Source organism: Cataglyphis hispanica, chromosome 11 (genome assembly GCF_021464435.1).
Source record: "Cataglyphis hispanica isolate Lineage 1 chromosome 11, ULB_Chis1_1.0, whole genome shotgun sequence".
Taxonomy (NCBI): domain Eukaryota; kingdom Metazoa; phylum Arthropoda; class Insecta; order Hymenoptera; family Formicidae; genus Cataglyphis; species Cataglyphis hispanica.
In genome coordinates this window covers 6,530,862-6,544,784 of record NC_065964.1, presented here as the reverse complement: position 1 = coordinate 6,544,784, position 13,923 = coordinate 6,530,862, and the positions used below count along the sequence as shown (strand labels likewise).

At 33.7% G+C, this 13,923-nt stretch overlaps 5 protein-coding genes across 11 annotated transcripts in view; 3 read left to right on the top strand and 2 right to left on the bottom strand.

Moving 5' to 3' along the window:
* Positions 1–129: 129 nt before the first annotated feature.
* Positions 130–4,656, bottom strand: LOC126853157 (thioredoxin reductase 1, mitochondrial). Of its 4 annotated transcripts, none has more exons than XM_050598675.1 (8): positions 4,408–4,656; positions 2,402–2,625; positions 2,180–2,310; positions 1,835–2,064; positions 1,510–1,724; positions 1,235–1,417; positions 697–1,055; positions 130–599 (listed from the first exon to the last, which is right to left on the bottom strand). In XM_050598675.1, the coding sequence occupies exons 1-8, from the start codon at positions 4,613–4,615 to the stop codon at positions 470–472; spliced, it is 1,680 nt and encodes a 559-aa protein (XP_050454632.1). In that variant the 5' UTR covers positions 4,616–4,656; the 3' UTR covers positions 130–469. The 4 variants fall into 4 exon arrangements, with proteins under 4 accessions (XP_050454632.1, XP_050454635.1, XP_050454634.1 ...); XM_050598678.1 differs by lacking the exon at positions 4,408–4,656 and adding an exon at positions 3,444–3,683; XM_050598677.1 differs by lacking the exon at positions 4,408–4,656 and adding an exon at positions 2,919–3,086.
* Positions 3,189–8,162, top strand: LOC126853178 (C-factor). Its single transcript, XM_050598722.1, has 6 exons — positions 3,189–3,331; positions 3,970–4,021; positions 5,036–5,226; positions 5,332–5,484; positions 5,834–6,054; positions 8,021–8,162. Exons 1-6 carry the CDS (start codon positions 3,206–3,208, stop codon positions 8,025–8,027), a joined length of 750 nt encoding a protein of 249 aa, XP_050454679.1. The 5' UTR covers positions 3,189–3,205; the 3' UTR covers positions 8,028–8,162.
* LOC126853184 (B-cell CLL/lymphoma 7 protein family member B) lies at positions 6,057–8,258 on the bottom strand. Its single transcript, XM_050598732.1, has 4 exons — positions 8,111–8,258; positions 7,667–7,742; positions 7,478–7,583; positions 6,057–7,399 (listed from the first exon to the last, which is right to left on the bottom strand). Exons 1-4 carry the CDS (start codon positions 8,200–8,202, stop codon positions 7,281–7,283), a joined length of 393 nt encoding a protein of 130 aa, XP_050454689.1. The 5' UTR covers positions 8,203–8,258; the 3' UTR covers positions 6,057–7,280.
* LOC126853180 (UPF0545 protein C22orf39 homolog) lies at positions 8,167–10,447 on the top strand. 4 transcript variants are annotated; one of them, XM_050598725.1, is made up of 5 exons: positions 8,167–8,302; positions 8,430–8,846; positions 8,921–9,085; positions 9,410–9,627; positions 10,331–10,447. In XM_050598725.1, the coding sequence occupies exons 2-5, from the start codon at positions 8,799–8,801 to the stop codon at positions 10,362–10,364; spliced, it is 465 nt and encodes a 154-aa protein (XP_050454682.1). In that variant the 5' UTR covers positions 8,167–8,302; positions 8,430–8,798; the 3' UTR covers positions 10,365–10,447. The 4 variants fall into 4 exon arrangements, with proteins under 4 accessions (XP_050454682.1, XP_050454681.1, XP_050454683.1 ...); XM_050598724.1 differs by lacking the exon at positions 10,331–10,447 and adding an exon at positions 9,791–10,315; XM_050598726.1 differs by lacking the exon at positions 10,331–10,447 and adding an exon at positions 9,783–9,816.
* A 259-nt stretch (positions 10,448–10,706) lies between these two features.
* The window catches only part of LOC126853146 (serine-rich adhesin for platelets-like), a 38,507-nt gene continuing 35,290 nt past the window's right edge, over positions 10,707–13,923 (top strand). The window contains exons 1-5 of the mRNA XM_050598647.1: positions 10,707–10,913; positions 12,599–12,708; positions 13,091–13,296; positions 13,450–13,638; positions 13,735–13,878. Of these exons, the coding sequence (XP_050454604.1) occupies positions 10,732–10,913; positions 12,599–12,708; positions 13,091–13,296; positions 13,450–13,638; positions 13,735–13,878 (831 nt within the window). The 5' untranslated portion in view covers positions 10,707–10,731. The remainder of the gene's footprint in view (positions 10,914–12,598; positions 12,709–13,090; positions 13,297–13,449; positions 13,639–13,734; positions 13,879–13,923) is intronic.

Sequence of the window (13,923 nt, the reverse complement as noted above, 5' to 3'; positions counted from 1 at the left end):
ATTCAATTTACAATATAATTATAATTGATATAAAATAGAATTCGAATTTATATTTAATTTGTTTCCGAGAGATGATGTCATAAGGATATTTTTTTTAACTTATAGCAAACGCCAATTACGATACCAATATATTTGCTAATATATTTATTTTCTTTTAGCTCTTAAAATAATCGTTATTTTTTATATCATTGATGCATATGCTCTAAAGGCGCTTTGTTTCTTAAAAAAAAATAATATATATAAAAGATCACTGTTAATGTGATATTACAATGTATCATTTCTAAATTCTATTCTATTCGCTGCTTATTTTACGCGATATCGCGATATTTCACAGTATTTTGTATGTGACAGATTGAAACACTATTTCAGTTGAAAAAGTCGCCTGATATTTGTTAGAAAATTAAACGTTATCTTCTGATAATGATAATCTGTATGTTAAATGATGTCGCTATGTATTATGTACATCAATCTAACTGCAGCAGCTTTGTGGTGATGGATCTAGTCCTGAACGTTTGGTAATGAATATGCGCGTAAACTCCTCCGCTACTGTTGGATGAATTCCCACAGTGCTCTTCAATTTCGGAATTGTTAAGCCACATCTATAAAAATACGACAAACGTATACGTTATAGCTTCGTAATGTAATTTTTTTAACTTGTATGTATATATGTATGTATGTATAGACTTAAACATTTACTTAATAGCAACAGCAAATCCTTGAATCACTTCGCCCGCGTTGGGTCCGACAAAGTGCATACCAAGCACCCTTTCATCACCATTTCTGAGTGCGATGACCTTTACATAACAATGATCGACTTGTTTCTGAGGAATGAAAAATTCCGTCGGTTTGTAATACGCGTGATAAATTTCTATCTCTTCCTCTCCGTGAAGCATGATCGCCTCTTCTTCGCTCAGTCCAACACATCCATATTCTAAAGGAGTGAACACTGTCGTGGCGACATTTGTATAATCCATTTGTTCAGTAGAATTACCGAATAGCCTTCTCGCTAATAATTTGCCTGCATTTATAGCGACAGGTGTTAATTCAGGTCTTTTCTATAATAAACATTCAAAAATTAGATCATTTATATTAAAATAGTTTATATTTGTATTTGTGTTATATTTAATTTATGTGTGTGTTTATTTATTTATTAAAATATTAAAAATATTTATCATTTTTTTTTTTAATGTTTTCTGCTAACATAATTTGATATTGAATGTCATGCAAAACTTACATGAAGTACATCGCCAACAGCGTAAATATTTGGAACATTCGTTTGTTCATTAATTGCGTCAATCTTGTTTGTTTCTGGTACAATCTTCAACCCGGCATTCTCCGGTTTTAAGTCTTCTATAAGTGCCCGTCGGCCAATCGCAAATAAAACGGTATCATACACATCTTGATGAATTTGACCATCCTAAAAAAAATCAAAATTATATTATATGTTAATGCAGAAAAACTTGTTTATTTTGATTTTTAAATTATAAATTTCTGTAAATTTGTACACACCTTGTCGACCCAGTCGACAAGGAGACGGCCATCCTCTTGCTTCGCAATTTTCTTAGGTTTTGCTTGATAGATGAAATGCACGCCACGATGTTCCATCTCTTTAACAATGAGGTTTACCATTTGTTGATCAAATCCACGCAACACGATTGATCGAACCATTATTGTCGCATCGTAGCCTAAGCCATTAAGAAAACCAGCACACTCTAAGCCAATATCTATTTCTTTTTAGAGAAAATATAATATGCATTTATGCAAGATGTTATTATAAATATCAAATGGAAGATCTGGTAACAATTATATAAAATTTTGTTGAGAAAAAGGATACATCCAGCTCCGATAAGAAGGGTCTTGCCTGGAGCACGATTTAAACTGAAGATATCATCACTACTTATGCCATACTCTAGAGCACCTGGAATATCGGGATATTTAGGTCTACCACCCACTGCAATTAATATGTTTTTAGCTGTAAGAATCTTCTCTTCCCCTTTCTTTGTGACTCCAACTATTGTGTGCGCATCCTTGAAATGTCCAAGAGCATTGATATATTCGATTTTCCTATATTAATGCAAATAATATTTAAATATAATTGTAAAAAAAATAATTAAATATAAAGATAGAGTAATTAATAAAATAATGAGATTATAGACAGAAAAATTAAAAAACGACTAACTTTGTTCTAAGTTCCACACGAGTGACCCAATTAACAGACTTGATATGATTTTGTACAGCAGTTGTCAAGGCTTCCCAATCGATTTTCACAGTTTTAGGATCAGGTAGTTGCCAACCAAACTTTGTTGCCTCCTAATAATCAGGTAATTCAAATAGATCAGATAGAGATTATTTACACTGCCTTTAAATTACACTATTGCAATAATTTGAAACATTTATGTACATGAACAGCTTCACCGAGCAATGCAGCTTGATGCATTAACTTTTTTGGTATACATCCTACATTGATACAGGTACCACCTAAGCCCCAAGTGGTTCCAATAGGAGACGGAGTCACATAATCCAAAACTGCCACCTTTGCATTCAGTCCTACTGCTTCCTTAGCTGCTGCCAGACCACCGGATCCTCCACCGATGACCAAGAGATCATACATGTAACTCTGATCCGCTGAAAGGAGACGGTAATTATATACCACCACTATGTATGTACGCAGGAAAGATATTTTAATAGAACGCGTTCTTGAAAAAACATTCAGCGTCATCGTGAAAAATGAAAGAAACATTTCCCGAATATTACTGACAATCGTAAAGACGCTTCTGTCAAAGCTTTCGTGCAATTCTCTGAAACATCACTTAAAAATCCTTTCGAAAGTCGCGCGCGAACTGGTAGCGCAACTTATTACATATGTAATGACATTGCAATTATTCTTTGTCAGTAGCTTATACGCTCGTTTCACTCACTGCACATGTAAGCCATCACACTTCTACCGTAGACAAAACCGTCGCACTTGACAAGCAACGGATGCGGTAACCCGAGCAACTTGGCGTACGTGCCTCGAATTGACACGAGCCGCGTGAATACCGTCAGAGTCGCCATGATAATCGGTGACATGCGATTTACGATTGCGACACGTGACGTGACGTGACGTCAGTCGTGTCGCGTCTCGCGCCGCGCCGACGACGAGAATAAAGGCGCTATAGCCGCGCGACACGCTTTTCCCTCTGATCGTTTTCCGCGGGTGGTGGAGATGAGATCGATCCTAATCACCGGCTGCAACCGTGGTCTCGGTCTGGGCCTGGTGAAACATCTGGCCGAAAGATCATCGCCACCGGACAATATCTTCGCGACCTGTCGTGACGCGAGCAAGGCGACGGTAAGATTTTGGTGGGCGGCGTTCTCCTTTACGTCCGTTGTGCGAATACAATGCAATCGTCGGCGTATTTTATTTCATATACAATTCTGAGAATCTCTCGTACGTTACTTACCAATTGGCGCCATCGCGACTCTCTTCGCTTCTCGTTTGAAAGAATGTATTTCGCTCGCGTATACAATCGACGAAACGTCAAAATGCGTTCGCGCTGTGTGAACAATTGAAAATATCGTTTAAAAAAAATCACTCGATTCAAACGACGACTAAAGTTGGACTGACACCGATGTATGTCTACTCGCCATAAATCTTCGTCACCTCCACCGCCATCTGTTATACGTGACCTTCTTTGAATCTTCCCCCTCCCTGATACTTCCTTCTCTTGTATCCTTTATCGCATATTGTCGCAATTTTCTAATGAGTCAGCGAATGACGATGGCGATAATTAAGGAGCGATTACGGTTCGATACGGATATCGATAATCATTACGTAAGACCGGATCGGAAGGCCCGAGATTGATTCTTTGTCTCGTCTATCGCCCGCGGTTTCTAAATCATTATCGAAATAATGCGAGATATTTTTCACAATGACGCAATTTTGTTACGTTGAAATAAAAAAGAAAAAAATAAGAAAAATGTTTACAGGAATTATGCGCACTCGCCGACAAATCGTCGAACATACATATTATCGAGATAGGTAAGTCGTTAACATCGTTACCTATTATTTATTCATTTCGTTTGATTATATTAATTTGAATCGCAACGGGAGAGTATTAGTTATACTGTTAGTATCTTTATTAGTGCGATAACATTATATAAGAATGATTGTAACTAAATCTGAGCGAATACTGGAAACACCTCGAAACTTCGATACTTCCTTTTTAATTGTTAGTTGTAATTAGAAATATAGATTTTTTTAATAATATTATAATACATTATAAATATAAAGTATTTTTCAATAATATAATTTTTAAATAATATTGTACAAATTTGAATATAAAAGCACTGTAATATGCCGTACTCGTGCAGAAAATATTTTGAGATATTTGAGAATCTCAATTAGAGAATGCTGATATATCTTACTTAATGTAGGAATAATATTCCTCTGTCGATTTTCCACATTACTCTCTACACCATCCTTCACTTTATCCCGCACTTTATTCTCTGCTCTGTTATCCACTTTGTTTTCCTCGACTTCCCGATCGCTCGAATCGGAATCTATAGTTTGTGGTTTTTCGCGACATATCGAAAACCACGTTTTCGGCTTATTGTTTGATCTACGGGTCTTCATATCCTCGCATTTGTCCGAGAATGCTACGTCGAACGTTGTACATATTCCTGTTGTAGAAAAAAAAAGAACGATTTTATCGGAGGTTTATATCGACACGTATTAACTGATATCATCTAGCGTTAATTTTCTGCTCGAGTAAAATCTATTTTTTTCCTCACGCGATAAGAAAATCAATATTTATTGATTATCAGTGCATAACGCGACTATTTACGAATTACCGATTTCTTTTATAATACTTTACAATGATGATAATCGTATAACTTGTAAAAATTGAATTCATGGGGGAAATATCTCATAATATCTCTATACATCACTATCACACCTTCCGTATATAATATTTTGTGGATCTATGTAAAATATTCAATGGAATAATAATAATACTTAACATGTATATAAATCACATTCCACTCTTTTTTTCAGATTTGGTGTACACGGATAATTACAAGAGAATCGTAGATATAGTCAGCGAAAAAGTAAATGGCGCCGGTCTCAACGTTCTTTTTAACAATGCTGGTATTTCCAGTAAATTTACGCGCCTCGGTCTTGTGAAGAAGCAGCAAATGATAGATGCTTTTCTAGTCAATACCATTGCACCTATTATGCTCGCGAAAGTATGCTAACGATACATTTTATATTCTACTAATATTAAATACAATTGAAATGCTTGGTTTATACATATACATATATCACAGCATTTGTATTATAATTGATTTAAGGCTTTTGTACCGCTACTGAAAGTAGCTGCGAAAAATGCCAAGGACAAAACCGAGTTAAGCATAAGAAGAGCAGCTATCATCAATATGACTTCTATTTTAGGCAGCATCGTTGAAAATAATGACGGCGGTTTTTATCCCTACAGATGCAGTAAAGTAATTATTATTTTTGTAATTCATTAAGTTTCTCGTAAATTGTTTATAATTTTTTATTTAATGTATTGCATATACATCCTTTATTTGCTTCCTGCCTATTATTTTGTCTAGAATATCATCTCATGTTATCTTGATAAAATTCATAATATGCATTCAATAAAATTCGCGCGAGTACTTATTATAATCCATTTAATTATTATTTTTATAATCCATAAATTCTGTAATCTTTCGAAATTGACAAAGTTATATTACTATCAAATTAATATTGGCATATGTTTCATATCGCGCGTCAAACACTTGAAACAAATCTTGCGAAGCAAATATGTCTTATCTAATCTCGTTCACACAGGCAGCGCTTAATGCGGCAACCAAATCGATGAGCATCGATCTGAAAACAGATGGGATTTTGGTGACATGTTTGCACCCTGGATGGGTACGCACCGACCTAGGTGGTAGTAATGCTCCCATGGATGTCGACACCAGCATCAATTGTATTCTAAATACCTTGAACTCGTTGACAGAAAGGCATACTGGTTGTTTTGTCCAATACGATGGTAAAATACTACCCTGGTAATAATGATCAAATAAAATATTTACTCAAATAAGATATTTTTATACATAATGTGCCTTTATATGTTATATAAAAAGATTTAAATAATTTTAATAATTAAATATACATTCTATTTTTTTGTAAAAGTTTGTCAAATGAATTAAAATTTATCTCAAGATGGTAAAGTTTTAGCTTAATATTTTTCGCTAAATAATTGTAGAAAAAGTATTTTCAGAAATGTTCGATATTTTCTTTTCTCAAATATTAGATCTTTTTTATACTCTAACAGCAATATTTGCTGTAAGAGCTAGAGTGAACATCTTTGTACAAAGCTTAAAAAACAAATAATAACAAATGTATGACAACTTTTTCATAAGCGATTTATAATGTGCACTGATCATTCAAAAGTCATTCAACTATTTTATTTGTATGAGTCAAGCTTATTTTGTACATGTCACGGTGCTATAACGCAAAGGAATGCAAATTCTTCTATAATATTAATAGATAAAGAAAAAATCATATTTGGTATATGTATAATAACTTTTCACAATTTTTCAAAGGCATAAAATGTGTTTAAATATAAAATATACATGTACTTATGTGTTTTTACATCAGCAGTTAATTTATAGTAAAAATAATTTTAATAATGTATGAATATTTTTTTGTTAAATACTCTCTGGTACAGCAATATATCATTATAGCCAGAAAAATAGAAATTAAAAAAAAAGAAAATATATAATACTTTAACATTGCTACAAATATTGCATTTACTGCAAATATACATACAATCTGTTACTAATTTTTTTTTCTGATTTTGAAGATTATTCATGTAATCTTCTTGCAATCTTTTGGAAAAATTATATAAAAATCCGAATTTTTTATAAATAGATTGAGCATTTCCCAATTTTTATCTATTCAATTAGAGAATTATTTATAATTCCTAAGTTCAATGGGAAAATTTGTAATAAATCCATATGTAAAAAATAAACTTCATTATACATAATTCAGAACATTCTATAAGATTAATATTATTCATATAATTATATACGTATATATATATATATATATTATCTAGAAGATTTTTCATACTAAATTTGGATGAAACAAAAACTTGTCTTGTAATTCATCCATGTCAAAAGGTATAATTTAACTCAAAGTTGAGTGCAAATTTACAAAAGAGATAGTGATTCCTAAATATGTCAAATTGTATATGACAGTGGCGATGATTATGATTATAGATCAAACATTAGTCAGTCTTTAACCTCTTAGGTGCAGATTCACTATTTTGCGAATTGGAGTCCTCTGAGAAACCCAAATGTGCAGAAAAATCTGTCAATCCTTGGGAATCACTAACAGTGGAAAAACCTAGTATATCAAAAGAGATCATTGTTTTATTAATCAACAATAATATGCCTTTTAAATTATCATTAAAATTAAACTCACATGTATTAGAATCTTCTGTGAGACCAAAATTAGAATTTGATGAATCTATTCCTCCTTTTCTTGGTAAACCATTCTCTTTGTCAGAAACAGTTTTACTTTTTTTCTTCTGTAAAATAAAAGATTTACTCTTAAGCAATTATTTGCTTTTATTATAATTTTACTGTTAGCTTAAATTATATTCTTTTATACCTGATCAAGAGTCGAAATTGGAACCCATTTATATATTTTCATAGTTGTCTCTCCTATAGTAACCCATTTTTTTTCCCTGCGATATATATTCAAGATTCTAATTAACTGTTTATTTTTATATAATAATATTAACAAAAGATGAAAGAAAAAAGCATTGGTTATTTTTCATAATGAAACAATATTTATTATTATACATTTATTTTTATATAAATAATTTAACCATCCAATTAAATAATTAACAAATATTATTATACATACATAGAGAGATTATGTCAAAAGTTACAATATATAAAACAATGTAAAATAAACTATCATTATACACAAAGCATAGTAATCAATATCTGATGTTTTCAGGAAATGAGACACACTTATCAAGATACAAATGACAGACGCAAGAATTGGCAATTCTTTCTCTCCGAAACTACAGTTTCGAGAAACACTTACCAGTGACGAACTTTATCAACTACTTGCATCACGCGTTTAATGTCATCCTTGGCACGACTACGGGTCTCTGCGCGCACTGACCGCGACATCATATTATTGTTTCTCGTGCGACTAAATCACCGGTAATCGATTATTGCACCAATCACTACACCAAAAACACCGGGACATCCGTGAAACGAGTGATGTGGACAGGTTAGAAAAGTGACAGGAAGCTATACGAACGAATACCGATTGCTTCTTGCTGCTGGAATCGTATAGATACATCTATAACTTGAGAGAGAAGGAGATAAAAGATAATGTTTATTCTTTTCTGTCAAAGCTGGCCGAGCGCATGCGCACACGGCATGGGCGCAAACCCTCCACCTCAGCAACTCCACGCGCTGCATACAACGATGATTGGATGCATTCAACAGAACAAACTGCTAAGTAGTATTCCAATGTGATTGGCTCTTACTTTCAGAGCGAACAAAACCTTCTGCTGAACGCGACCATTGTTTAATATCTACTGTTGCTGTACCTTAATCTATATCTAATCTATATCTTATGTTCTATTATTCTATTCTACCCAACATTCGAATCCGACGAATGCTCCCTTGCATGTTTGGCACGTGTTCAGCAAATAATAAGTGATTTTATTTTTATGTAGTCTCTAATAAAAAGCGTGCACGACAGAGAAATTTTAATAAATATGAGTAAAGCGGAGGAGGGAAAAGTAAATCACGAAAATGACTGGATGGTACTTTATTATTCTTTTTTTCTGCGTATCATCTTTTTATTAAATATCTGATCAATTTTATATTCTTCTGTTAGGTTAGGCCATGTATGATTTATAAAGCCGAGTACGACGATTGTACCAGTATAAAAGCTCGTTTCAATCAATATTTTATATTCGGCGAAATGCTCGATTGCAATCAATGGAAAACCGATTATCGCAACTGTTATGAATGGGAAAAAAATAAATCGGAGAAAGCATACGTATGTGCGGATTTACTCTATAATTTTAACGATAATTTTTTAATATATTATAAAATAATATTTAGGCCCAATTGCACCAATGTTATTTTTGCTTTAAGCGAGACTTAAAACTTTTAGCAATAAATAATGTTATTTTGCTTTAGATTATTATTTAATCGCTGATTAACTTATAGTTGAAATCCAACTAACATTGATTATTGCTAAAAGTTTTAAGTCTCGCTTAAAGCCAAAATAACATTAAACCGGACCTTAATACATAATATATAATTATATATATATCATTATAATATTTAATATATCACAAAATATTCTGCAAAATTACAGAACGAATTGATCGCGAGCGAAATGCAGCGCAGGAAAGAGCGTTTACGTGCGCATTATCAGAACGATGTTTGGGAGAGAAGAGAGAAACCACCGGAGAACTGGAATGCTCCTTTACCTGAGTGGATGCAGAAGGAGTTTGAAAACTCGTACCTGCATTTAAGAAATCAAGAGATGAAGGGCAAGGAAATTCCCCAGCTCAATCCAAGATGCACTATATTGTAACGATAAGATATGATCTTTAAGATTAAGTAGCGTGTACATATATGTACATATGTATTTATTACATAAACTCAATTACATGTATGCAATGATATATATATATATATGATATATATATATATATATATATATATATATATATATATGTATTGAGTTTTGCAGCATTCTCATAAGAACAATTGCTGATATTACATTGGAGTTTACTTTATGAAGAGATGTACAACTGAAAGAAAAATGAGAACAATGCTGAAAAGAAATGATTGCAAAACATCGCGTTCATCAAAATGTTGAATTGTTTTATCGTTTCAAAGGATGAAGGAAAATTGAGATAAATTCTCATATAATTTTCATTCAATTTTTATCATTTCTCAACGTAATATTTCGTCCAATGAACAGAAATACAAAAAGGAAATTTATAATAATATTCATTTCCCGCGAAATAATTCTTATCGCGATGAAACATGAACGCAGCTGCGGATCGAGACGCATCAGCAAATTCTGCGCATGCGCAGTGAAATTTGTTTCCTTCACACGAAACGACAAACCACCGACTGCGAATGAATGCAACATTTCGTAAGGTCACCAATGTCGGGCATGCGCAATCACGTCTGCACGCCAACTGATAATCTCTTGGTGTATCTTATTTTTCTGTTACGATCTCACAAAAAAAATCTACGATGATGTGGACAATCTAATAAAAAGAGGAGATCGACCGTCGACGCGCGAAGAGAAGTGAAGGGACGGTTGACGTTTCGAACGCGTCGCGGCGCGCGCGTCCATCCCTGCTCTACTTCACACCCTTTCTCCAGTTCCATCCGAACACTGCTCGTTGCTTCCTACGTACGTGCGTATACACATATTCAGCGCGCGTGTCCGTAGTATTGTTCGCGTATACGAGACGCCGCAGTGAATGAATGACGTAATATCTGTATACGGATATCGGACGGACTTTATCGTTGAAGTAAGACAGTAGTAAGCGGGTACGAGCCTGGATCGGATCTTCCTTTGCATCGACACTCTTATTACGCGTCACGGAAAATAGTGATTGTGCGCGCGCCGCGCGTTTTTCGCGGCACGTGCAGCGCGTAGCAGTGCGACACACAATGGCCACAAACTGCGTGGTTGACGGTGATTACCTGGGTGCGTACTTGCATTTCTTCGCAGAGTTCGTCGCCCGGGTGAATCCGAACGATCAGCTACCCGTGAAGGTGAGCGCTTACGACATCGATGAGAGCGAGCTGGTCGGTGAGGTCATCAGCGTGTCCCTACAGTACCTCAATAAAATGTAAGCATATAAATTCTTTACTTTTTGTTCAAATTGTTGCGTGGGCGAGATATGATGCTCGTAGTACGTATACGTGCGTATGTATGTGTTTGACATTTTACCGAAATGCTCTCGGCTTCGAGTTTATCGTGTAAGCGCGAGACTCAACGCTTTCAAAATCGTATCGCGAGCTATTCGTTAGGAGATCTTATCTTTGAAGAGTACTCTGGGAATGTCTACGATCAATATTAAAAAAATATAGTACAAAAATGTGCTTCAATTAACTCCGACTAGCTTCTATGAATCATAATTGGAGAATCGATTATGATTTCATTGTTTAGTTTTTCCTAGAAATAGACATGGAAAGAAAAGCGAAGAAGCTTCAATCGTAGCTGATTATAATAATATATTTAGAATATATACAGTGTTAGAGAAAAAGAGAGAGATCCGTGATTTTTTTTATATACATTCACTCGCGAATAAAGGAAATACCTATTATTTCAAATACAAAACATTCAATCACTTTGTGACAATCGCAAAAATAATGACAAGAATATTTTTCGAAATAATTTAACGACACCGTTTTTCTCTCTCAAAACGTTTGTTAATCAAATTATTTTTCTTCTCTATTTTTCTTTGTCGTCAATTCATCATTGATTCATCTAATTATAAAAGACAATGCCTTTTTTGTTATATAATATCTTCCTAACTCAATTTTTTTATACAGTTTATTGAAGCAAATGCGGAAATTAATTAAAAATAACATTAAATATTTAAATTAACTAAAATAAAATTAATAACATTTAATATTTAAATTAACTAAAATAAAATTAATAACATTTAATATTAAAATAGTAACCTATTTTTATAAAGAAAAAAAAACATTCGCAAAAAGTTACAAATATTTTTTTTTCTCAGTTCGAGTAAATACAAATTTGTATTGCAGTTCTAATACAGAAATATCTCGTGTGCGTGTATGAAAAAGTTAACACGCAAAAAAGTTACGCATAACTGCTCGGCGTATCACGCAAAAGGGAAATATGCATGAAAGATAGAATTTTACTTGGCGAATATTTACTCTCTTTATGAGTACATATTCGTATATGTATTTGCTCTTTTGAAAATTTCGCAAAAAGACGTAGAAGAAATAGCAGGATCGTCACGTAATGAAAACTACTTCCGTGCCGTCAACGCGTTTATTCGCTGCAAGTGAAACCATCGAGGCTATCATCGTTCATCATCGTCGTTGTCACGCTTCAAACGAAAAGGATAAACTATGAAAGATAAACGATAACCGAGAGATAGCGGGACGAACACGGATTTTTTTTATACGCTTTGAATACTCAAATTTGCTTTCCTCGTACTCTTTCCATGAATTTCTATGAATTTTTTTCTTTTTTCTCTTCCAAAAACTGAGAACTTACTTATTTTCTAATTATTTTTAAGCATAAAAAGAGAGAAAAATATATTCATTATTTGCTTTTATCTTTCTCTCTCTCATGGAAGTTTAAATTTTGCGAAAAATTGTTCTAATTTTTAATTACTTATAATTGTTATAAAATTATTGCTACAAGCTTTGTGTTCAAGAAAAACCAATACCGAGTAAATGATTAAAGAGTAAGTTCATAAAGTTTATTTAAGCATTATGTACACCCGATAAACATTTCGAAAGTAAAAAAAATAACGATACACTGGATTGATTTCAGATATTGTCCGCCGAGTTTACAATCATATATCGTCCATCTCGTGATAGAAGCGATTAAATCAACATGCAAAAAACAACCCGAAATCTGCGGATTGAGACCACAAGAGAAGAGTAAGTTTATTTTTATTCATTTATTTATACTTTAAGAAATTAAAATATATTTTTATTCGTTCACGCATACATACATTAACATATTAATGGGAAAGAAGTTCTTTGGCAAATAAACGAAACAATTACAAGAGAATTAGTCGAGAAATATTCGCTGAAGGCGCGAAACATGAGTCGCTCATCTCAAAAATGATATGCAAGTCCGTTTTCTTAATACTAGCATAAAATCTTATTGAGATTGGTAATAAACATAGAATCCAGAGATACATGTATCGAATTTAAAAAGATTTTCGAAAATGGACTCATGTTCAATTAAATGGCTTGTAAGATAATCGAAATAAAATAACTTATATTCAATATTTTTAACCACCAATTTTTTTTGTAGCATACGCGCCTTTAAAGCTCATGCAGGCTGTTACGAACGAGATAAATGAAATCTGCATGCGATATTTAGATAACAGCAGGCTGGCACTTCTGCCGCCGCCTTCGTCAACGTTTCATGTGACGGTAGGTGCCACTAGGAATGCTAGGAGAAAAATGGAGGACCGCCACATGATCCTACACGATTTGCACACTATTTTTAATATTCGGGTAAGGAGATTTGGCAAAAAATTTCTCGACTATTAAAATTGACGTCTGAAATTATTATACTAAATGAATAAGAGTGATAGATAGAAGTCGTAATAAAACGGAACATACTCTTTGATCCATTCTAAAATATATACTAATTGATACCCATTGCAGGATAACACGATCGTGAATTACTATGCAGTATTCGATGGTCATGGCGGGCAGGATGCTGCGGCGTATTGCGCGACACATCTGCACCAGTATTTGGTCGAGAGTGTTTACTATCCTACGGATCCGGAAAGCGCGTTGCGTGACGCCTTCCTGACTACTGACGCGAGATTCATAGCAAAATCGAGTACGCAGGTAAATATTTCTCGCGCATACACAGTGTCAATATTTTATTTATTTTTTGTATCTTGATATTCAATAATCTTTGTCGATTATTATCGTTTGTTGTAGAAATTAAACGGCGGAACTACTGCGGTGTGCGCATTGCTATTAAATAAAAAGTTGTACATTGCTTGGGTCGGCGACAGTATGGCTTCCCTAGTCACGAGCAGCACCGTGAAACCATTGGTGAACCCTCATCGACCCGCACGAGAAGTAAGTAATCTAGATTTCTATTTTAACAAAATAGAATAAGATAAA